We start from the raw sequence: 25,566 nt of genomic DNA on the forward strand, positions 1-25,566 counted from the left end.
CTGTCGTGCCAAGGTGGCCCTAGGACAATACTGCTGCAGAGGAGGGGGCGGGAGGCTGCTGGGGAAAAGGAACCTAGGAATCAGCCTAAAACTGGTTAGGGGGTATCAGTGAGTGGTCAAGGAACTACCCACTCTGCTGACTTCTGGCTAGTCTTTAGGGTCTCAGCCCCAGGGGACCACAAAGCCTGGCGTCCAGTCTCCCACTGCCACCTCCAGTTTCTGGTCAAGCAGTGCTTGACCCAAACGAAGGATCCTGGCAGGCATCCCTCACTACATGCCCTGGAATAGGTCTTTCCCCCGCATGTTTCAACTAGGCTTGCACACTTGCCCAGCCAGGCATCCCAGCAGACTCAGGCTGGACACGTTCCTTAACTAAGGGTGGAGGTGGGAGGCTAGAGTGCAGGGCCATAAATGCCCCCTCCTACGTATTGTGAGAAGCTTAGAACTGGGACCAGGTAGGGCTTGCAGCAGGCTTCCAACAGAATCTGCTGAGGAAACCCGTCTAGAGCTAGATGGTCTTGAGCTCAAATGTGGTCTTCAGAGGAGCCAGCGACCCCCCCCCCCCCCCCCCACACACACACACTCCCTGCACGCACTACCATCCCCTTTTGTTAGGCAGGAAAAGTAGGACCAGGAACATATGCAGGGCTGGTGCCAGGCTGCCCAGAGGTGGACTTAGTCTATTCATCTCTCAGACATGGGGGTCAGAGGAGGCCGACTATATAGGCTCAACCTGTCCAGGCCAGTCTGTCCCCCTCAAAGCAGGAAGTGTCATTCGGGATTTGCCAAGGCTAGTAACATCCACAGAGTGGACAAGTCAGACACACTTGCTCGCAGGGGCGATTTCTGAAAGCGGGTACTGTCACTGCCTAAAGCACCCTCACCCGCCTGAAGCACTTTTTTGTACAGTTGGACGACTATTCCCCGAAAAGACAGTCAGCGCTGGGGCCACATGATGGAGAGGTGCCAAATGCCACCTTGTCCTCAGCGTCTCCCCTGGCCGCCTCAGGGAAGAGCTCTAACGCCAGGTCCTTCGCGGGCGGGCGGGGCCCTCGACAGGGAAACCTCTGCCAAAGAGGAGTGATCCTGGGCTCCACGCTGGCGGCCAGTGCCTGGGCGCGCAGCCGTAGACCCGGCGCTGCCCACCCCGCGCATCCCGGGCGGGGCGCGGGCCGCAGATAGCCCGCCTCCCTTCCACCGTCTCGGCGCCCGCCCGCGGCGGCCATGGGGGCGCGGCTGGGGCGGCGGGCAAGGGCAGCGGCCGGCTCAGATGCCCCTGCGGCGACAGGGGCTGGGCCCGCGCCCTACGAGCGCCGGGTGCGCTGGCTGCGAGAGATCCAGTCCACTCTCCGCGAGCGGCGGCCGGAGCGCGCCCGGCAGCTGCTGCGCCTCCTGCGCCAGGCGAGAGAAGGAGCGGGGCGGCCCGGGATTGGGGGGGTCAGGGAGGAGCCGGGGCTGCGGGCTTCTGGGCGGGTGGGTTCCTAGCGTGCACCGCGGGGTTTGGCAGGCGTTGAGGTTCTTGCGTGGAGGGAGGGCGCGGATTAAAGTGAGGTCCAGGTGGGGCTGGGGGATTGCTTGCCAAAGATGGGGCTGGCATGTTGGGGCATTGGCATTTGAAGTCTGGTGTGCTGTGTGTGTGTGTTGAGGGACCACCAGTCAGGAGCTAAGAGCCCGCATTTGGACCTTCTCAAGAGTTGGAGTGGGTGAGGGTAGGGGCATCTCATGCTGAAGGACAATGGGAAGAGCGCAGCTCTCCATCCTGCAGGAAGAAAGGAAGCACCAGATCCGGGAGAAAGGGTCCTGGGAGGCACAGCCCAGATGGTCCGCGGCGGGTGCACCAGGAGACAGACATCATGACAGGACAGACAAAGCCACAGCGCGGGCACCACCCATTCTAACAGGCAGCTTGAACCCACTGAGAATACACAACCACCTTTGCACACGGCAGTGCCACATCTGGCCCTTGGGAGACACATTTGGTACCCTAGCTGGAGACCCTGAGCCCTGAGTTGCCCTGGGATGCCTGTTCCAGCACTACCCCGGGGGCAAATCACTCCCCATTCAGTCTCCTCACGCCCTGCAGTAGCTGCTGCCCCCGCCATGAAGGTAGATGGTGCTTAGAGCTGGAGAAATGATGAGCCAGGACACGGACAGAACACGGAGAGAAGGGGTCTAGGGAGGTAGCTCAGTGCTAGAGCATTTGAGAGTCCTGAGCTCTATGTATCCTAGCACTATTTTAAAAAAAAAAAAAAAGAAAGAAAGAAAACAGGATAAGCCGGGCATGGTGGTCCACACCTATATTCCCAGCCCTTGGGAGATGGAGGCAGGAGATTAGGGGTCCAAGGTTATCTTCAGCTACATAGTAAGTTCAGGACCAACTTATAATTGGGGGGGGGGAGACAGAGAGAGAGAGAGAGAGAGAGAGAGAGAGAGAGAGAGAGAGAGAACCTCAGAGAGGTGGTGATCCAGGGCTGGATACTTCCAGTCCTGCTCTTCCTCCACCACTGCCCTCTCTGTAGACTCAGCAGTCTGGAAAAGTGGAGCTGTCACTTTAAGAGGCACTGACCAGGCCAGTGGAAGGTAGGCTGCTGTCTGGGGCTCTGTCTGGGTCTGCCCAGACTCACCAGCCTGCTTCCTCCTGGATCCTGCCCCCTAGCTGGCATCTGTAGCTTGAACCATACTGAACATGCAAACAGGAGAGAACTGCCAAGCAGCGCCCAGCCAGGCATATTGCCTAAAAATACAGATCACTATCGGTGATGGTGGAGCCCAAGGCATTGACTTGCATTTTTCCTGGAAGCATCTGGGAGGGGATCAACCCCAGAGAGCAGCTAAGTCCCCTCCTTATATCCTAGAAGTTGAGATTCGAGGCATATCCAGGCCCCCATCCTGCCCCATACCCTGCAGGAACTCTGTAACCTCAGCCCTGTAAATGCACTCCTGCTGCCTGGCCTGACTTCCTGTGTGCTCAGGACAGCACAGGGCATATCCTCTGGCTGAGGGGTTAGAGGATGGCACATGAAGGCTGGGCACTAGGAGGCTGCCTGCATATCCTCTAAAGCACCCTTTGTGCGCATGCCTTTAATCTCGGGATAGAGGAGGCTGAGGCAGATAGATCCCTGAGTTCCAAGTCAGCCTGGTGTATAAAGCGAGTTCCAGGCCACTCAGGGCTATACAGTGAGGCCCTATCTTTATTTATTCATTTATAATTAATTAATTTTTGGTTTTTCGAGACAGGGTTTCTCTATGTAGTTTTGGTGCCTGTCCTGGATCTCACTCTGTAGACCAGGTTGGCCTCGAACTCAAAGAGATCCACCTGGCTCTGCCTCCCAAGTGCTGGGATTAAAGGCGTGTACCACTGCCGCCTGGCCGAGGCCCTATCTTGAAAAATAAAAACAAATCAAGATGCTCAGCCTTACATCAGGTCTATAGGTATAGACTGGAGAAGGCCAAGGGGTGAAGGGTCAGGGCCCTGACCCCGAGGTCTGGTTGAAGAGAAGATGGCTGGTAGGCTGGGAGGGCTGTGATGGCTAAGTCCGGGGAATCATGGCTCTGCACATTCTGTGAGTCTCTGATGGCACAACTTCTAGGTGTTTAGTCTCCACCAGTGGAATGAAGGGTAAAGGTCATGTGTGTATCATAGAGTGGCCCTGGGAACCCAGGGAGGAACGCGGAAGGCTGGGAGCCCTGAGCAAAGGTGACTAGGTCTGAGGTCTGAACCTTGGCAGCAGCAGTGGGAGAAGGGAGACCCACCTGGTGAGCTGAGGACAGAGGGAAAGGACGCTAGGTGATCCCTACAGAGGTGGACAGGGTGGGGTCCCCTACTGCACTCTGGAAAGGGACATAGGGCCGGCAAATGAGCAGGCTGAGTTTGAGCTGCTTTTGGGAACACGATCTGGGGAAGGGGCTCACTCCCAGAGGAGAAAAGAGGGTAGCACAATTCAAGAGACCTCAGGGACAGGGAGGAAACAAAGGACCCAAAGGAGGGGGTGCTAGGGACATTAGCGTTCAGGGTTATTAGAGCATCACAGGAAGACATTACACAGCCAACAACTAGTGTGAGTAACCTGATTATCACACACACACACACACACACACACACACGCACACACACACACACACAGGCCTTACTATGCCCTCTCTCTCTAGACACGTGGCTGCTACCATATGTTGAGAGATTCCAGCAAGCCGAGTGGGGGGGTGGGGGATCATTAGAAATATGTGAACCAGCAGGGGATGTATCTGTCTGGTCGGGAGAAGGAGAACCCTGACCTCCGCCTTACTCAACTATCACTTCAACAACCACAGGACCTGGGCCTGGAAGGGAACCTCCTCACTGACATCCTCTACAGGAATGTGGCTTTGCTTAACCTGGTGGACCCCATCTCCCATGACTTGCTGGTGAACCTGGCCCGGGACCTGCAGTGTCCCAAGAAGGTAAGGTCAGAGGGCATAGGCCCGGGGAACTTGGGTTCTCATGCTCGCTTAGGCCTTAGGCTAGTCACTATCCCTCTTAAGAACAGCTTCAGGAGCAGGTGTAAACTGTTTTGCTGAGCTCTGAAACCATGCTCTTAGGTAGACCTGTTTCCCCACTGGTGGTGTGCACCCCACCTGAACAGAAGACCTATAGAGGCCGGGCGGTGGTGGCACATGCCTTTAATCCCTGGGGCAGAAGAGACGCCCTAGGCTGGGATTAAAGGTGTGTGCCACCACTGCCCGGCCTCTATAGGTCTTCTGCTCAGGGGCCCCAGCTGCACAGAGAAAAACAAACAAAGCTGCACAAAAGAAAAACAAACAAAAACCAAAACAAACAAACAAAAAAAAACCCTATAGGGACACAGAACACAGCCTGTCTTGACACATCCACTGTCAGAACCACATGTTCTTGGGTCAGAACGACGTGTTCCTGGGTCAGAAGAGAGACTCCCTAGGCTGAGACCCCTGAGTCCCTTCCACTGCTACTTGGGTCACAAACAAATCCTATGTCATGCTAACTTGGAACCTGCTACCTGCAGCTTCTACCTCCTCGGACCCTGTTCTGACAACACCTGCAGATGTCCCATTGTGAACATGGACACAGCACTGGCCTGTAGGTCTGTGGTCAGCCACGAGTCCTCAAGAATCTTGGACACAATGAACACCCCCCCCACACACACACATGAAATAAGGGGGTCCACTGTAGGCCCTGTTAGCTCTGAATCCCACATCAGTACTCAGCTGGCTAGTCCACAGCCATCCCAATAGCCGCCTAATCGACTGTCACTGTGTGTGTGTGTGTGTGTGTGTGTGTGTGTGTGTGTGTGTGTGTGTGTTGCAAGCTCTGAGGGCTGCTTATAGTATAAAAGAAGGTTCTGGGTAATGGAGCCTGCTCAGTGCCAGCTGTGTGGAAAGCATACCTTGTGTGCCCCAAGCTGGACCTCTTTGGGGATGCAATTAGGACCAATAGAGAACCGTGTGGTGTAGTAAAACATCAATCCCCGGCCCTGTCAGCCCAGACCCAGGCCCCACGGGCGCAGCGCGGCGTAGCTTGGAGAATGAGAGGAAGAACATGCTGACCTGGCTCGCTCCTATTCTCTGGGACTGGCGTCTCTGGAATAGGGCTCCCTCAAGGGGCCTGGTCTGGCCTCCTCCTTGTGGCAAGTCCCCTGGGGGTGTTGAGGGTGGCAAGCTGCCGGCTGATAGCTTGAGCTACTGGCCTTAGGCCTGAGGACAGAGAACAAGGGCCCATTGTCTGGGCTTCCTCCCACCGGGCACTGCGGGCCTCAGACTAGCCTGTCCAGCTCCCGGCAGGCAGCCTCTCCTGGCTCTGTGCCAGGATACAGCCAGGGCAGAATGGAAGAGGCTCAGACTCATCCTCACCATAACGTTCCCCTCCCCGCGCCCGTAGGACCACGAGCCCTGGAAGTCGTCCGATAAGATCTGTCGGCAGCTCATCTACCACCTCACCCCTCACTCCAAGCGAAAGCCCCACAGGAAAACCCAGAACAGGTAAGGAGAGCCCAGCCACACAGCCCTTGCACACTGCCTTTCAGGGTCCCTTCTCTGAGAGCTGAGTGGGCAAAAAATCTCACTCTGTTGCTCCCTTGCCTTCGTCCACATTAAGGCTCCAGCTGTGGCCACTACCCTGGTCCACAGCAACAGATGCCCCTACGCCAAGCTGCGTGCTCCCTATGAGTTGCTTCCCGTATCTTCCAGGACAGTGACACCTCCTGACATTCCCTGGTCCCTCCATCCCTGTCCCTTCCCAGGACCTGTGCCTCCTTGGGTCCCAGGTACATCAGGAGAAATCTTCATCAGGACAGATTTTATAAGCCTCCCATTTCACAGGGAAGAACACTGAGTTAGGAGAGGGAGAGTAGCTTGCCTAAGGCCATTCCCTCCCTGATTACCCTGCAGCCCTTTGGGAACTCATCAGCTCCAGGCTTCCTGATGCTGGAGACTCCCACAGCCTCTTGATAGCTTACTCTGTGTGGGGTCTCCTGTTTGGGGGGATCTCATGACGCAGTCAGTCTCAGCCCAGAACCAAGGGCCTAGCACCACAGCTGGGGGTTGACCTGAGCTCTGTGTATCCCCCGTCTTGTTTTATTCTTACACCTCGTGGCCCAAGACGAACTCAGAACCCGTGAGATTGCTTCCTGCCACAGTAGATGGGGTCCTGGCCATGTCCTCACTGCTCTCAGTGACCTACCACCCAAAGCAGTCCTATCTTCCCATAGGGCTGTGGATAAAGAATAGGTGAGAGAGGGAAAGTGTGCCAAGGGCCCTGGAGGACCGACCCTCCTCCCTCAGGCTCCAAGTGCCTCTTTCAGCTTAACACAGGGAGGCCTGCCCTAGCAAGCTCTTAGCCCACACTATCCACTTCCTTCCCCCTTTACTATCCTGGGCCTGTCCCGTCTCTAGGCCCCAAACGCTGAGAGGACCAGAATGATCCCATAGCCGCTCATGGCAAAGGTTTTCATCATCTTAAAGGATGCTGCTTCTAGAGGCGCACAGGGGTCAGAGCGTTGGGATTTAGAGCCCTGGTTCCCACTTAGTGGTGGACAGCCAAGGGACCTTGTCACCTCTCTTAGTTCCTTTGTAGAATGGGCCATCACCTATACACCCCTTGGGCTGTCGTGAAAATAATATTAACAGATGCAAGAAGCACAATAATAATAGTCCACACATAGAGCCTTAATGCATGTATGTAGTCCTCACCACAACCCTGTTCCCGTTTCACCAGAAGGGAAACTGAGCTCAGAGAGATTCCTAGCATTGCCTCTGGCCATCAACTTTATAAAAAAAAATGGCGTTAAAATGGTTTACTTATTTTTATTTTTTAAGTGTTATGAGTGTTTGCCCTGCATGCATGTATGCGCACTGTGCCTGTACTTGGTGCCTGAAAAGGACAGAGGGTGTTGGAACCGCAGTCACAGACAGTTGTTAGTCTTTATGTGGGTGCTAGGGACCGAACCCGGGTCCTCTGAAAGAGCAGCAAGTACTCTTGACTGCTGAGCCAACTCTCCAGTCCCAGAAGTGGCATTTTTAAACCAGGCTTTGCCAGGCCAGAGGACCTAGGTTGCCCTTGGTGGGTAACTGTCTGTGGTGGGTGGGGTCCTGCCTGGGCCTGGGCCCTGGTTCAGTGCACCCACCCGCATCCTTCCATAGCCTCAAGAGCAGCCTCCAGAAGCCCCCGCTGGCAGGGGAGACCGTGGACCTTTCCGGCATCCCGCTATCCGCCCGAGATGTGCAGCACATAGCACGCTACCTGGGCAGCCATGGTGTGGAGCTGGTGGTTTTAGACCTGAGCTTCACGGAGCTGAGTGATGAGATGCTGCACCGCTTGCTGCCCAGCCTTTGGGCTCTGCCCCGCCTCACCCAACTGCTGCTCAATGGCAATCGGCTGACGCGAGCTGCTGCCCGGGAACTCACCGAGGCTATCAAGGACACCACCAAATTCCCTGTGTTGGCCTGGATAGATCTGGGAAACAACGTGGACGTGTCCTCACTGCCCCAGCCGCTGCTGGTTGGCCTGCGACGGCGCCTGAGTCAGCACACCTCGCTCCCTACCATCTACGAGGGGCTGGACCTTGAGCCTGGGGGAGGCGTGGCTGAGACCACGGCTGCGGTCTCCACCTGGGGCTCTGCGGCTCCTGAGCCAGGACCGGAGCCGCAGGGTTGCTGTGCTAGGTGACTAACAACTGGTCTGGTTCATTGCTACCGAGTGAGGTATTGGGGGCCCTCCATGTCCCACAGAGAGACAGTGGAAATGCTCGACTTGGGGTGAAGTGGTGGAAGAAGGGGTTCATGGAAGACAGGCCAGCCAGCCCAGGCTCAGGGCTCCACCTCATCCAGCAAAGAGGGGCCCCAGCACCCATAGCCCAGACCTTCCAGGAAAGGATGGTATCCCTCGCCTCAGGCTTTATATACCACCGACTTCAGACTCACTGAGCTCCAGGCTTGCTGCAGAGGTAGGAAAACCCCACCTGCCCAGAGCGGGTGGACCACAGCCATACTGGTGTCCCCTTAGTGCTCACTGGCAGGACTCCGTGGAAACCAAGGTGCAGGGGTCATGGGTTCAATGGTGTGGGCTCAGGAGTCAGAGGAGACAAGACGTCTGGGCAGCATTTGAGTTCTATATATTTGGGGGCTTCAGGGGGGCAGGTCGGGAGTCACAGGCAGGCAGAGCAAGTGCCGTCAGGGCCCTTCAGTGTACATTGGGCTGGGGACAAGGCTTCACACACCAAAGGCAAGGCCACAGAGGTTCTGAGGGGGTTGACACTGTGTTTGTCTTCCACAGGGCACAGCACTGCCCACTCTCCCCAGCTCCTAGGCTTCCTGTAAAGGGTGAGGAGATCTGGCTGGCTAGAGATGAAGAGCTATAGTGTTTTCTCTAGTTCTGGGGTCACACACGGCATGTAAGGGGTGAGGGTGGGCCTAGCTAGCATCCGGAGTTACAGACTTAAGGGTATCTCTATAGGGAGTTACTGTCTTCCTACCCCAAATCCCTCAAGGTGGATTCCTAACCAGAAGCCTAATGTCTGGTCACCCTCATTGCCCCATTTAGGAGACTAGAGTTTTTAGCTCAACCAGGAGATAGGCAGAGCATGTGGAGAAGGGACTCAGAGAAGCCCAGGGTGGGGAAGCCAGTGGCCTAAGGCCTCTGTGTAGAGCTAAGACTTAAGGCCTGGTGACAGCGGAGAGACCCGGTAACAGAGGGCAGCCTCAGGGAAAGGGAAAGGCTGGGGTTGGGGGGTTCGCCCTGGACCCGTGTGCCCAGAGCCCACCAGTTCTGACCCCCCACCTCCCTGTCTGTCTCCAAGTGGACTATGGACAGTACATTTAGCACCCCTCCAAAACACCATCAATTCCAGCACATCCCCAGACCAGTGGCCAAGAAGGGAGAGGGCTGGATTACATCAGCTCCCAGGCCAGGGAGAGAGGTCAGGTGAGGAAAAGGATTTCACCTCATGCCCCACTGCTTCAGACAGCTGCTTCTCGGGGGGGGGGGGGGCAGTGAGAAGAGAGCAGGGCCTCTGGCTCTGCTCTGCCCTTGCCGGGGGACCTGGCCAGGTCCTCTTCTTCTTTGGGCCTGGGACCCAGAGCTTCATCTAGAGGTACTAACCTCCCCCTCCCCCCCTGCACCCCCCACCTCCTGCCGCCCTCCTCCCCTCTGCTTGTTTTAAAGACATGGCTCGGAGTTATAGAACTTTCACTGTGCCTTACCCACTCAGGACAGGGTTTGGGCTTTCTGGAGCCAGACAAAGCAGAGTGGAGTATGGGCCAGCAGAGGAGGAAGGGAGGGCCAGCTTTGGGCCCAGCAGACTGATAACCCCATGCCATGCTCAGGCAGCCGAGTTCTCCCTGTACCTCTTTGCTGTAGGAAAGCAGAGCTCAGGGTCTCCCCTGCCCTTCTTACTTTCTGCCCACAGCTGGCCTGAAGCCAGCCCACATACCTTTAGATATCCCCGTGCAGCGACATTCCTCCTAGGATGAAGTGTGAGGACTGGAGCCAGGTGTCCCAGGCAGTTTCCAGGCAAATCCAGGTGGCAGCAGATGGTCTCAATTTCTCCACCTTTTGGAGGCATGCGAGGCAATAGCTGAGCCGGATCCTGCAACGGCTTTAGGAGATGTGGGCAAAGTTGATCTCGCTGCTACGCAAGTGGTCCTGACCCTTCACGGAATTCTCACGACTACCAGCAGGGAGATTCCATGGGCAGGGACGGAGATTTCCAGAAGTGAGGGCTGTGTCTCTGTGCTACTGTAACAGAACACCACATCCTGGTAGTTTATAAACAACAGAAGTTTACTTAGCTCGTGGTTCTGGAGGCTGGGAAGTCTTGACAGAAGGAGTCCATCTGGTGAGGGCTTCCTTGCTCTGTCATTGTATGTATCACACGCCTAGAGAGCACGAGAGCGGCCCCACTGTGGCAATGAGGACGACTTCCATCATGAGGGCAGAGCCCTGCTGACCTAATCCCTCTTCAGATCATCTCTCTTACCTGTTGGGTTTTCAGTGCATGCATTCTGAGGGAGGCAGGCATTCAAGCCTGTAGTATGCTTCATTCAGCTTGGTGGTGAAGACAGCATCGACCAGGAGAGAAGGAAGCATGTGGGGCCTTGCTCCGGTGCCAGCTTGGAGACCTACAAACCCATCCATTCACGGTCCAGATCCATCACTTCCTGTCAGTGTGGTCCATTTGGGAACTAAGTACAAAAATCTTCCTTGTCCCGCTGAGGTGAGGAGGAATGAGGTTTGAAAAGAGCCTGCCACGTGAGGGGTACAGGCCAGCTTACTGTAGTGTTAGTGAGTCCATCCAGGCTCTCTGTGTGGTGAGGTTTGGCAAGAGCTAGGCTGCAAACACATCTGTCTGTCTGTCTATCATCTATCTATCTATCTATCTATCTATCTATCTATCTATCTATCTATCTATCTATCTATCTATCTATCTATCTATCTATCTATGCACTGAAGCACACTAGGCAAGTGCTTTTTCACTGCACTCTACCCCAGCTCTCCATTGATTCACTTACTCATTTAGCCAGAGTCTTGTGATGCAGCCTACCCTGGGCTTGACCATTGAATCATCCTGCTTCCACCTTCTGAGTGCTGGAGTAACAAGTCCGTGCCACTGTGTCTAGCACAGCCTTTCTGAGAGTCCAGAATCCCCGGCAACTGGCCCCTGCTGCACCGAGGTTTCTCTGGGTGGCGAGAGAAAGCACACTTGTCCTGGGAGACCTTTGCCGATTACCATCACCACGACTGTCATCTCTACCAACAGAGAACTCCAGTATTTTCTTCCCAACTGCAGATTTCTTGTTGTTGTTTGGAAACAGTCATTTATTTAAAAAGCAAGCTGTTATGAGCTGGGTGTGGTGACACATGCCTGCAGGCCAGCCTTGACGATGTAATAAGCATCCGTAAAATTGCAACATAATAAAGCAAACACACTGTGACAAGTTTAAAGTGTGCGCCATAGTTTTGTCATATTTACACAGACATGAAAACCATGGCAGTAAATGTGTCTGTCATCCCAAACTTGCTTTGTTCCCTACTGACTCCCTTCCACTGCTACCTCTCAGAAACCATTGGTCTGTGTTATGCCCCATAAATTAGTTTCCATTTTCTAGATTTTAGACCAGCTTATGGGACCATACAAATATACTCTCTCTCTCTCTCTCTCTCTCTCTCTCTCTCTCTCTCTCTCTCCCCATATATATATATATATATATATATATATATATATATATATATATATATATATATAAAAAAACAGCATAATTATTTTGAGACTCACCTATATTATTGCATGTATCAAGAATTGTGTTTTGAATAGTATTTCATGGGTGTACCAGAGTTTATCCATGAACCTGTTGATGGATATTTGGTTGTTTCTAGGTTCTGGCTATGACGGATAAGGCTGCTATGAAAATTCATGTACTAGCTGTGGCATGAGCATTTCATTTCTCTAGTAAGCACCTAGGAATGTCTATTAATTAGTCTTTCATTGCTATGAGAAAATACCTAAGAAAAACAACTTAGGAGAGGAAGAATTTGTTTGTTATTTCAAGGGTGTCTGACCATAATAACTTGGTCTCTTGGGTCTGAGCGAAGGCTGAACATGTTCAAACAAAGCCATTCACCTGTGGCTGCTGGAAAAGAGAGAAGAGGTTGGGGAAGAAAAAGATAGACTCTGGGTGAGCTTCTTCCTCCAATAACCCATCCGATTGTAAACCTATTGATGAATTAGCCCACTAATAATCCAGTCACCTCTGTGGAGCATCACCAGCTGTGAAGCAAGCCATCAGTATATCAGCCTTTAGGGGCTACAGTTCATATCCCAACCACCTAGAGTAGAACGGCTAGGTCACATGGCAGGTGTCTGTAATACTTTAAGAAAGTGTCACTGGGTGGTGGTGGTGGTGCACACCTTTAATCCCAGCACTCGGGAGGCAGAGCCAGGCAGAACTCTGTGAGTTCGAGGCCAGCCCGGGCTACCAAGTGAGTTCCAGGAAAGGCACAAAGCTACATGGAGAAACCCTGTCTCGAAAAACCAAAGGGAAATAAAGAAAGAAAGAAAGAAAGAAAGAAAGAAAGAAAGAAAGAAAGAAAGAAAGAAAGAAAGAAAGAAAAAGAAAGAAAGAAAAAGTGTCACACTGATTTGCAAGGTCTTCATATAATTTCACAGTCTTACCAGCAGTGTGCAGGATTTCAGGTCCTCCCCTTTATAGTTGCTAACTGAAAACATTGATAATTATTAGTGTGGTGTGTAGGGGTGGGTGGGTACATGTTCCACAGCGCACATGTCGGGGTCAGAAGACAAGTATATGGACTTAGTTTTTTCCTTCAATTCCTACATGGGCTCCAGGAATTGAACTCATTACCAGGCTTGCACAGCAAGCTGCTGGCCCTATGATTTTTAATTTAATTTCACTATTGTCTGAGAATGCAGTGTGGCTCTGTAATGTTGGAATTTTTTAATTAATTTTACAGCTCACCATATGGCCAATATTGGTAAATGCGTGTGCTTGTAAAGAATGTATATTTTATTGCTCCTGGGTAAAAGTGTTAATCAAAGTCAGGGTGATGATAGTATTGTTTAAGTCTAGGCTATGCTTGCTGATTTTCTCCCTGTTTATTTTATCTGTTGAGAGGGAACACTGAAGTCTCTGACTATAATTGTGGATTTGTCTATTTCTTACTGATGTTCTACCACTTTTTTTTCTGTGTATGTTCTGAAGATTAATTATTAGGAGCATACATGTTTAAGTCTGTCATGGACACCTTGATTAGAACTGCCTTGCTATCATTATGAAAGGACCTTATCATAGCCTGGTGGTATTTCTTCTTCTGAAATGTGCCTAACTGATATTAATTTGTCACATGATGCTTAACAATCAAAGCTAGACTGTTATTAATGGCTAGGTTTTATATCAACTTGATACAAGCTAGAGTCATTTTGGAAGAAGGAATCAGTTGAGAAGATGTGCCCACCAGATTGGCCTATACACAAGACTGTGGTACATTTTGTTAATTAGTGATTGATGGGGGAAAGCCCAGCCCATTGTAGGTGGGGCCACCCCTGGGCTGGTGGTCCTGGGTTCTTTAAGAAAGCAGGCTGAGCAAACCACGAGGAGCAAGCCAGTAAGCAGCACCCCTCCATAGCGTCTGCTTCAGCTCCTCTCTCTAGATTCCTGTCCTGACTTTCCTCAGTGATGGACTGTGATGTTGAAGTGTAAGCTGAAATAAACCCTTTGTCTCCAAGTTGCTTTTGGTTGTGGTGTTTTATCACAGTAAGAGGAAACCTAACTAAGACAGACAGTAAATATGCTTTTTCATCTTTTTATTTTCAAGATTTATTTGTATTACTTTTAATTGTGTGTGTGTGTGTGCATGTGTGTATATGTGTTATGGGACCCCCTTGGAGATCTAGTTACAGATGACTGTAACCCACGGAATGTGGGTGTTGGGAACTGAACTCAGATCCACTGCAAGAGTGCTCTTAAACACTGAGGCTTCTCTAGCCTCCCCCAGCCCCCTTTCATCCTTTTTTTCCCCTTTGATATTTATTTTGTTTTTTCTTACAATATATTTTGATCATATCCTTCCCCTCCTCAACTTCTCCCAATTACTCTCTGCCTCCTTACATACTTAACCTCATGTTCTTTCTGTCTTTATAAAAGCAAAAACAAAAATAAAAAATTGAAACAAAAAACAGTAAGATTTTTAAAAAAATACCAAAATGGAACAAAAAGCAACCCCCAAACACACACAAAATGGACTCCATTTTGTGTTGGTCAACTGCTCCTGAGCATGCAGCCTGTCCTGGGGTGTGATTGATAGACTCAGTGACACTGCACTGGAGAAATCTGATTTTCCCTTTCCCAGAAGGCATCCGCTGCAAATAACTTCCTGGTGAGGGGTGGGACTATTTATCTACCTCCTGTCTCAGTGCTGACCCTGTGCAGGTCCTATGTAAGCTGTCACAGTCTCTGTGAGTGAATGTGTGTGTCAGCCCCCTTGTATTGGGAAGACACTCTTTGCTTAGGGTCATCCACCACTTCTGGCACCTACAGTCTCCCACATCTTCTTCTGTATAGGTCCCTGAGCTTTGAGAGGAGGTGTTCGGCAAAGACATCCCACTTAGGACTAAGTGCTCCAAAGTCTCTCCACGTCTGCACATTGCCCAGTGGTGGGTCTCTGTGTTAACCACCACCTACTGAAAAAAGGAAGTTCTCAGATGAGGGTTGAGCAATGTACTGATCTATGGGCATACTAACATGTCATTAGAAGTCACTTTATTGCTATGTTCCTTTAGCAGAAGAACAGTAGATTTTTCTCCTGGAGCTCATGGCCTGCCTAGAAAAGCATGTCATTAGAAATCACTTTATTGCTATGTCCTTTAGCAGAAAAAACAGTAGTAGATTTTCTCCTGGAGCTTCTTGGCTACTTCAGCAGTGTAAGGTATGGATTCCATTGAGTGGTGGGACAATCAAAAAGTGGTTGGCTACTCCTATAACATTTATCTACTATTGCACCAGTAGAAGGGGGTTTGTAGTTGGGTGGTTTTGTTTTGTTTTGTTTTGTTTTGTTCTTTGTTTAATTTTTGGGACAGGATTTCTCTGTGTAGCCTTGGCCATCTTGGAACTTGCTCTGTAGACCAGGCTGGCCTTGAACTCACTGAGATCCACCTGCCTCTGCCTCCCCAGTGCTGGGATTAAAGGTGTGCACCACCCCACCCCCCACCCCCCCCGGTTATGTAGCTGGGTGATATTGATGATTACTTTTCTTCTTTGGTAGCATGTAGAGTACCTTCCAGTAACATCGATGCTAATCTGTAGGGTTGAAGCTTCTATTTAGGCATCATCTTGATTTTACCATGTTTGATGACATAAGTAAGTGACATCTTCATGCCTTACTGTCAGGTTGTGGAGAGTAACCAACAACTGTGGCAATGCCCTGTAATGTCTGGCCAAGGGTTGGGAGGGTGTCCATGGGACCCCTTTGGCCAGGGGCTCAACAAGATGTAACCCATTCCTTTCACTGGGAGTTTTATTTGGTGGCATAAGATGTCTAGCTGGGGCATTGTCTCCCCATTATATGGTGACTTCATTTAAATACTTTCCATAGATGTATATATATTTAGGAAGCTTCTACAATAAGAGGTCTTTGTATAAATTTTCAAAAGACCTTTCATGTTAGTTCTCCCTCCCCACATTTCCTCTTTCACCCTGCCCTCTCATTCCCCCCTCCATTTAATCCTTCTATTCTAGTTTTCTCTTTACTTCTTTATAACGCTGTACACCAGTTCCCCGTCCTTGGGAGAAGCCCCTCCCCCAAGTCCATTTCTAGATGCCTCCGTGGTTATTCAGAGTGAAGCACACATATTGAAAGCTTAAAAGTCAACATCCAAAGTGAAGAGAAAACATGCACTATTTGCTTTTTAGGTATGGGTTACCTCACTCAGGAGGATTTCTTTTCTAGCTCCATTTACCTGCAAATTTTATATTTCTTAGCAGCTGAATAATATTACATAGTGTAAATGTACCACATTTTCACTATCCATTCATCAATTAATGGTTATGTAGGCTGTTTCCAATTTCTGGCAATTTATATTTTTGGTTGTGAGCCTAGCCTTTAACGGCTGAGCCATCTCTCCAGCCCTCTGGCAATTATGAGTAGAGAAACAACGAACATGGATGAGCAAGTAACTCTGTAGAAAGACATAGGGTCCTCTGGATATATGCCCAAAAGTGGTATAGCTGGATCATACAGTAGATTAATTCCCAGCTTCCTGAGAAACCATCATACTGATTTCCATAGTGGCTGTACAAGTTTGCAGTCCCATCAAGTAAATGTTCCTTTTTCTCAAAATCCTTGCCAGCATGTACTATCTTTTTTTTTTTTTGAAACTGATCTTGGCCATTCTGACCAGCCAAGATGAAATCTCAAAGAGGATCTAATTTGCATTTCCCTGGAAGCTAAAGATGTTAAACATTAAAAAAAAAATTTCTCATTGGGCAGTTGTGCATGCCTTTAATCCCAGCACTCAATAGGCAGAGGCAGGTGAATCTCTGAATTCGAGGCCATCCTGGTCTACAGAGAGAGTTCCAGAACACAGAGAAAACTACACAGAGAAACCCTGTCTTGAAAAACAAAACAAACAAACAATAACAACAAAAATGTTTCTCAGTCATTTGTATTTGAGCTTTTGAGAACTTTCTGCTTAGTTGTACATACCATTTTTAAATTGGGTTGTTATCTTGATGTTTATTTTTTTTAGTTTTTTATATATTGTAAATATTAACCCTCCATCAGATGTATAGTTGGTAAATACTTTCTCTCCCATTCTGCAGGCTGACACTTTGCTTGAATGATGGCATTTTTTGCCATACAGCTTTTCAGTTTCATGAGGCCCCATTTATTCATTGTTGGTCTTAATGTCTATGCTATCAGTGTCCTTTTCAGAAAGTCCTTTCCTATGCCCATGAGTTCAAGACCATTCTCTACATTCTCTCTATCAGATTCAGAGTATCTGGTCTGACGTTGAGGTCCTAGAATCATTCGTAGTTATGTGCAGGATGATAGGTCTGGATCTGTTTTCATTCTTGTACATGCAGCTACACAGCTTGACCAGCACCATTTGTTGAAGATGCTGTCTTTTCTCCAGTGTGTATTTTTTGCTTCTTTGTCAAAAATTATGTCTGTAGGTGTGTGGAATTGTGTCTAAATTTTCAATTCTATCCCATTGATCAACATGTCTGGGTTTTTAAATTATTTTTTATTTTTATTTTATGAGCATTCATGTTTTGCCTTTATGTATCTCAGTGTGAGGGTGTCAATCTTGGATTTACAGACAGTTGTGAGCTGACACGTGGGTGTTGGGAACTGAACCTGGGTCCTCTGGAAGAGCAGTCAGTGCTCTTAACCCCTGAGCCATCACTCCAGCCCCCACATGTCTGTTTTTATGCTAATACCATGTTGTTTTTAGCACTATAATTCTGTAGTACAACTTGAAACCTGGGACGGTGATACCTCAGCAGTTCCTTTATTATTCATGTTTTTGTTAGTTTGTTTTTGCTATCTTGGATTATTTGTGTGTATGTGTGTGTGTGTGTGTTCCATATGAAGCTGAAAATTGTTTTGCAATTTCTGTGAAGAACTGTGCTGGAATTTTGATGAGGACTACATTGAATCTATAGATGCTTTTGGTAGGATGATCATTTTCACAATATTATTCCTACAAGTTGATGAGCATGTGTGGTCTTTCCATCTACTGAGGTCTTCTTCAATTTCTTTCTTCAGTGTCTTAAAGTTATATTATACAAGTCTTTCACTTGGTTAGAGTTATTTCAAGGTAGTTTTTTTTCCTTCCTTCCTTCCTTCCTTCTTTCCTTCCTTCCTTCCTTCCTTCCTTTTAGAGGCTACTATGGAAGGTTCTATTCCCTGATTTCTTTCTGTTTGTCACTTGTATATGGGAAGGCTACTGTTTTTTGTGTGTTAATTTTGAATTCCGCTACCTAGCTGAAAGTGTTTAGAATTCTAGAAGATTCCTGGTTGTTTTTAGGGTCTTCTATACATAAAATAAAATCACACCATCTGCAAATAAAGATACGTTGACTTCTTCCTTCCTTATTTGTATCCCCTTGATCTCCTTCAGTTGTCTTATTGCTCTAGCTAAGACTTCAAGTACTGTATTGAATAGGTATGGAGAGAGTGAACAATTTTCTTCCTGATTTTAGTGGATATACTTTGGGTTTCTCTCTATTTAGAATGATGTTGGCTGTGGGCTTGCTGTAGACTGCTTTTATTATGTTGAGGTATTTGTCTTGTAATTTCTAGTCTCTCCAGGGACTTTTATCATGAAGAGGTGTTGGATTTTGTCAAAGGCCTTTCCTCCATTTCATCTGATGATCATGCATTTTTTGTCTTTGAATCCTTTTATGTGGTGAATTATGTTTATTGATTTATGTATGTTGAACCATTCTTGCATCTCTGAGATAAAATCAATTTTATCATGGTGGATAATGTTTTTAATGTGTTCTTGAACCCTGTTTGCTAAGTATTTTATTGAGAGTTTTTGCATGTATGTTTATAAGGGATATTGGTATACAATTTTCTTTTTTTTGTTGGGTCTTGGTGGAATTTTGATATCAGGGTAATAGAACCTTATAAAAAGAATTAGGAAATATTCCTTCAGCTTCTATTTTTATAGAATCCACACTCAGCTCTTACTTCTACTATTTATATTTTTACATGTAAAGTTTGTTTCTGAGCTGGGCATGGTGGTGTGCCTACAATCCTAGCATTTGGGAGGCTAAGGCAGGAAGATTGCAACTTTGAAGCCAGCCTAAGCTTAACCACAAATTCCAGGCCAATCTGGGATACAGAATGAGATCCTGTCAAAAACAAATGAAAAAAAAAAAAAAAAAAAAAAAAAAAAAAGATGGCCAGATGGTGGTGGTGGTATACACCTTTAATCCCAGCACTCCGGAGGCAGAGACAGGTAGATCTCTATGAGTTTGAGGTCAACCTAGTCTACAAAGTGATTTCCAGGACAGCCAGGGCTGTTACATAGAAACAACGTCTCAAAAAAACAAAACAAAAACAAAAACACAGAAAAAAAAAAGATGATGATGATGTATGGTGTGTGTGTGTAGGTGGGTGGGAGTGTTAGCATGCACGCCATGGGTTTCCAGGGATCAAATTGAGGCTTCAGGTTTGCATGGCAAACTCTATTAGCCATTTTTCTTGAGACAGTATCTTCTTGTGTAGTCCAGGCTGGGTATGGAACTCAAAGTTGCAATCTTCCTGCTTCAGCCTTCCTGGTGAGTGTATGTGCCACAGTGCTTATGTGGAGATCAGAGGACATCACTGTAGAGTTGATTCTCTCCTTCCACCACGTGGGTACTGGGGGATTGAAGTTAGGTCGTTAGGCTTGGTGGAAATCATCTTTACATGAGCCCTCTTGCTGGCCCTACATTTCTCCTTTAATTACTAAGAATACTCCACTACCTTCTTGCTTATGTTTCAAATGAGAAAGCTGCCATCCTTATCTTTGGTCCTTGACTCTTAGCTTTTATTTCCAGGCTACTTTTAAAGATTTTTCTACTTACCACTTGTTTTGAGTTTTGGTGTCTTCTCATGTTTCTTCTGCTTGGAGTTCATTTAACTTGTTCGATCTATGGGTTTGTTTAGTTTCATCAAGTTTGGAAAAATTCTGGCCATTATTTTTTCAAATAATTCTTTTGTTCTTCCTTTGGGTATTCCAGTTACTCCTTTGGGTCACCTGAAGTACCCCACAGTTCACTCTTTCCCCAACTTTTTTCTCTGTTGCATAGTTTCTTTTAGTTGTGTCTTACTTTGTTACTTTGATAATGCTGTGATAAAACACCATGTCCAAGGCAACTTATAAAAGAAAGCACTTAATTTGGCTTACAGTTTCAGAGGTTTAAGAGTCCATGATAGGAAGCAAAGGAAAAAGGAGCTCACATCTTGATCCACAACCATGAAGCTGGGTGAAAACACTGGGAATAAGTCCTTTCCTCCGCACACAAGTTCCACCAGCTGTGGACCAAGTGTAGAAATATATGGGCCTAAGGGCCCCTTTTCATTCAAACTACCACATGCCTCAAACTCATAATCTTTCTTTACCTGTGCTGGAGATTGAACCTGGGGCTCCATGCATGCTAGGCAAGCCTCTACCACTGAGCTGTATCCCCAGACCTTTGTTTCTCTCCATTTTTGAGATGTGGGTCTTATGTAACCTAGGCAGGTCTTGAACTCACTATATATTGGAGGATGACCTTTAACTCCTGCTCCTTCTGCCTGTCTTCAAGGTCTGGGATTATAGGCATGAACCACTACACCACACCTGCCTCTGACTTTTTGGAGACAAGATGCTATTAAATTATTCTGTCTTAGAACTTTTGACCTTCCTGCTTCAGTTTCCTGGGTAAATGGGATTACAGGTCTGAGCTGCCAGGTTCAGCTTTTATTTATTGTGAAATGAGTAATCTGCTGTTAATCAAATCCAGAAATTCAATTTGGGTTTTTCTTCCTCTTCCTCCTTTCTCTAACCACATTCCTTTCAAAACTTCCCACTTAATATTTATTTTATGTGTATGAATGTTGTGCACCACATGCATAGTGTCTCTGGAGACCAGAAGAAGGTGTGGATTCCCTGGAACTGGAGTTACAAATGGTTAGAAGTCACCATGTCCTGGGAACTGAACCTGGGTCCTCTGCAAGTGCAAGCAGCACTATTAACTGCTGATTCATCTCTCCAACTCCTCTATTTAACTATTCAAATATATGGAATGCAGCTGTAACAATTCTATTGATGTCACTCTCTGCTAATGGAAGCTCCTTATCAGTTTGGACTTCTTTTGGTTACTCTCATTATTGTGCTTTCCTGTCTCCTGCAGGCCTACCAGTTTTTGAGTGAACGCAGGACATTTTACCAAGATGCTGGGCATCTTTATATTCTTATAGTATCTTTTTAGTCTTATTCTGCTATATCCATTTTAAAACTGCTTTGCTTTGAGCCAGAGTCTCATTCTAGCCCAAGCAGACCTGGCAATTACTCTGTAACCCAGTCTGGCCTAGAGCTCATCTTGATGCTACAGGCATGAATCACCATACCCAGCTTAATCTAGGATATACTTAATGGGCTTGGAAAAACAATTTGATTTTTTCCAAGTCTTGTTTTTGTGACTTGTTAGGCAGGTCCACCACAGTGCTTGTCCAAGCTAATTGTTCTTCACTTATGAGACAAGACCTTCATGGGTACTGATAATTAGTCTGTTTTTGTTTGTTTTTCAAATGTAACACCCTCCTTATTTTCCAATTACTGAAATCAGTCAAATATTAACTAATTTCACATCAAAGTGTTATTTATACATATAAACTACATGTAATAATAGTGTAACCTTTTACTTGAAAAGTAAAAGACGAAATATTATATTTACTTCCTTGCATATTGTCCATAACACTGACAGGCTTTGTATGTGGGGGTGGTATGTACATGTGTGTAGGTGTGCTTATGGCTCTCTGCCATATTTCCTTGAGACAAGGTCTCTCACTGAACCTGGTGCTAGGCTGGTGCCAGCAAATCCCTGTCTACTCCCTACAATATGTCAGACTTACACGGCCATGCATAGCTTTTTACATGTACTGGGTATTTGAACTCAAGTCATTTGTGTGAAGTAAGCATTTTTACTCACAGTCGTCTTCCCAACTCTGCAAAGCTTTCTAAATACTTTGTTGTTTTTATGAAAGTACATTTGGAAAGAAGCATACTAGTACCACTAAAGGTCACATCACATCACCAGACAATATTATCCTTATAATTCAACTCAAATTTAAGTCTCAACTTTATCCTAAAGCATTAAACCCCAAATTTGGGGCTAGAGAGATGGCTCAGCAGTTTTTAGCACTTGTTGCTCTTATAGAGGATACAGGTTTGGTTCCCAGAACCCACATGGTGATTCACAACCATCCCTAGCTCCAGTTCTAGATCAGATGCCTTTGTTTGACTTCCATGAGCACTGAGCATGCACACAGTGCACCTACATACATTGATGAAAAACACATACACATAAAATAAAATATATAAATCTAAAAGAAAATCTGAGCAAATAAACTTTTCCATATTGAACAACCCCCCCCCCCATTTAGCCAATTAAATATAGCAAATTGAGATTTCATAAGAGTAACTTTTAAGTTGGGTGGTAGTGGTGCACACCTTTAATCCCAGCATTCGTGAGGCAGAGCCAGGCAGTATCTGTGAGTTCGAGGCCAGCCTGGTCTACAGAGCGAGATCCAGGACAGGCACCAAAAACTACACAGAGAAACCCTGTCTCGAAAAACCAAGTGAGAGAGAGAAGCAGTAAAGATTTTTTTTTTTTACTTTCCCTGACAATACTGAATGTTAACTGTCAGTTTTGATGGGTTTGAGAGATAACTCAATGGGTAAAAGGATCTTAGTTTGATCCCTGGATCCCATCCATGTGGAAGGAGAACCAACTCCTGAAAGCTGTCCTCCGACCTTCATATGTACCCCTATGGCACCCACACCTCCACACTCAATACTAAAAAATTAAAATTAATAAGACTGGCCGGGCGGTGGTGGCGCACACCTTTAATCCCAGCACTCGGGAGACAGAGCCAGGTGGATCTCTGTGAGTTCGAGGCCAGCCTGGTCTACAGAGCAAGATCCAGGAAAGGCACAAAGCTACACATAAACCCTGTCTCTAAAAACAAAAAAACAAACAAACAAAAAAGACTGGATTAAAAAAAAAACATTTCTTTGCTTATAGACATGTTTTCCTCCTAAATAACACAAAGAGCCTTGTGTTTTAGTGTTCTCCGTGACTAATCATTTTTTTAACTTTATGAATGTATGCTTTGATATTCTGGGTTCTTGCTAATCCCAGAGTGCTGCTCTCAGGATCAGCTACTTCCTAATGACTGTAAACACTGTGCCTGCCAGTGTGTTTATCATATATGGACTAATCAATCCTGGACCCGTCCCCTCCTTTATCTGACATGTACACAAAGCCCAGGGCCAATAACTTGAGAGCTGAAGAGCACTCCTGTTACCCAGAGCCCATTGAAATTAAACTGGTCTCACATAGAAATCAAGGTTCTGAGCCATATTCTCCCCTTGTTCCCTCCGTTTCCTAACTCGACCTTAGTGTGTCTCCAGGCGAACTGACTTTTCCAGAAAAATCCCATGCCTGTTAAAGATTCAAGACTGGCTGTGGAGATCTGTTATTTGTGAGATCCAGAGCCAAATTATCTCCATTTATCTTTGGTCCACTTAATAGCCACCTATTGTCCACCTCTGTGTCTGGCCTAATATCCTGTGATTAAACCTTCTGGAATGTATTGCTAGACTACGAGCCTTCAGCAACTCAAAAGCTAACAGTGTCATCAAACAGCACTTGAGATCTACAGTAAGAGACTTTCCTGCTTACTGTGGCCTTTTTTTTTTTTTTTTTTGGTTTTTCGAGACAGGGTTTCTGTGTAGCTTTGTGCCTTTCCTGGATCTTGCTCTGTAGACCAGGCTGGCCTCGAACTCACAAAGATCCGCCTGCCTCTGCCTCCCGAGGGCTGGGATTAAAGGTGTATGCCACCACCGCCCGGCTTACTGTGGTCTTTTCTCAGTCATGCCCTGATCCATGTTCTGTGAACTACTCAAGACCAACCTGCAGATATCCTGGGTTCTTCAGGCTTCTATTTCTTAACTTTGATTCTTCATGATGGCAGGCTCCAGTAAGGCTCAGTCCCTGCTTTCTGGTCCACACGGTGGAATCTCCTTGTAAAGCGTAAACTGGACAATGGGTAACTCCCCTATTTATTAGGAATCAGTTTCTTTCAATATCTGAGGCCTGGGATTTTGAAAACGAATTTCATGTATTTTGTCTGCTTTCTTTTTTTCAGGGACAGTTGTAAATCTAATTACCTTTTGCTTTTGCCAATAGCAGAAAAAAAAATCCTATACACTTAATTTAAATATAGAATCTCAGTAAGAAACTTGCTGGGATAGTTGGTACCACAGATTCGTGAGGAATCTAAACTTTCCTGTATATAGGAAGATAATAGTCAGAACCAACGTTACATGTTGGACTTTTGGGGGGACAAATTACTGTTATGGTGTCACATTTTATTCTTTTTTTAAAAAAATTACTTTTTATTTTGAGACAGGATCTCACTATCTCTGGCTGGCTGATCTCAAGCTCATAAATCTGCCTGCCTTTGTCTCTCAAGTGTGATCAAAGGCATGTACCACCACAGCTGGTCTAAAACTGGCCATGTTCCCCAAAGAATGTCTAACTCAAGAAAGCCCTAAGACAATGGGCTGAGCACTAGCTCAATGGCAGAGCACTTCCTTAGCATGTGTAAGGCTCTGTACTCAGTTCCTAGCACTCCACCAGACCTCCCTACAGATATTCCTTTTACTACTACTACTACAACACACATGTAATACATTTTAGTACTATATACACATATTAGCAATCATCAGTAATCTGTGGGATTACTAATGATTGTCAGGCAAGCTAAAATCTGTAACAAGGAATCCCCAAAACCAAAAAGGTAGAAGAACTTATATAAGGAGACAAAAATGTCAGACACATTAATGTTTCCAAAGAGAAGACACTACCATCAAGGAACAGGGAACCATTACCCTCAAAACACCACTTCAGGATGTTCAGAAAACCAACTCGGGGTTATCATCTTTCCTAACGGCTGGCTAGATGACTCAGTGGGTAAAAGTGCTTGCTGCCAAACCTGACGACCTGAGTTTGACCCCCCAGAATCCAAAAGTTGCCCCTAGACTATCACAGGCGTATCAAGGAAGGAAATTACTAACAAATACGGCAAGAAAGGTTTCCCAGGCAAGGGCAGGATCCATTCCGAGTTCATCATGGCTTGCACAACACATGCACGTCTGTCTCAAGGTACGTACACACTGACATTTCATAACACCTGCAAAATTACAAAGTATCAATGCCTTCAAAATTCTGAAGTGTTGTATAGTAATGTCCTCGGGGATAAAACATCCTGTTGATGGAAGCTCATGGGATATTCGAAGGGGAAACTGAACCCTCCATCCTGCAGGAAGCTCCTTAAGCTCAGGAACTGAACAACTCAAAAGGATTCAGGGTGTCCCTGAAACTGACTCACCATGCTCCTACCTTCCTAAGCACATGTAAGCAGTAAGGACCGCTGCCACACTTAGACAAGCTGAGTTGCCTAGAAGAGGCTCAAACCAGCCCAGGTGAGCTGCCTGTGGGCCATGCAGTACACTCTGGGTTTCCTAAGCTGTCACCCATACTGGGGTGAGTCTTGGTGATGCATCTGTCATTTTCTGCTCCTATAAGTAACCCTTCATCCATACTTCTATAAACAGCCCTAATAAAATCCACTGGCTCACCAAGTTGGACTCTAATATCTGTACTTTGGTCTGTTGTTGGCTCCCTATCTGTGATGCTTGCTCATGTGTCCCCAGGAATAGAGTCATTCAATATGATGGAAAACTGGTTCCAACTTTGAATATCTTCAGATAGGTAGTCTTCAAA

The 25,566-nt window shown here is 47.1% G+C and overlaps 1 protein-coding gene across 1 annotated transcript; it reads left to right on the forward strand.

Moving 5' to 3' along the window:
• Positions 1-1,224: 1,224 nt before the first annotated feature.
• Positions 1,225-8,207, forward strand: Lrrc75b (leucine rich repeat containing 75B). The gene is made up of 4 exons (XM_059243898.1): positions 1,225-1,473; positions 4,309-4,437; positions 5,888-5,988; positions 7,648-8,207. The coding sequence occupies exons 1-4, from the start codon at positions 1,225-1,227 to the stop codon at positions 8,171-8,173; spliced, it is 1,005 nt and encodes a 334-aa protein (XP_059099881.1). The 3' UTR covers positions 8,174-8,207.
• Positions 8,208-25,566: the final 17,359 nt, after the last annotated feature.

The sequence above is a fragment of the Peromyscus eremicus genome, chromosome 16_21 (genome assembly GCF_949786415.1).
Source record: "Peromyscus eremicus chromosome 16_21, PerEre_H2_v1, whole genome shotgun sequence".
Lineage (NCBI taxonomy): Eukaryota > Metazoa > Chordata > Mammalia > Rodentia > Cricetidae > Peromyscus > Peromyscus eremicus.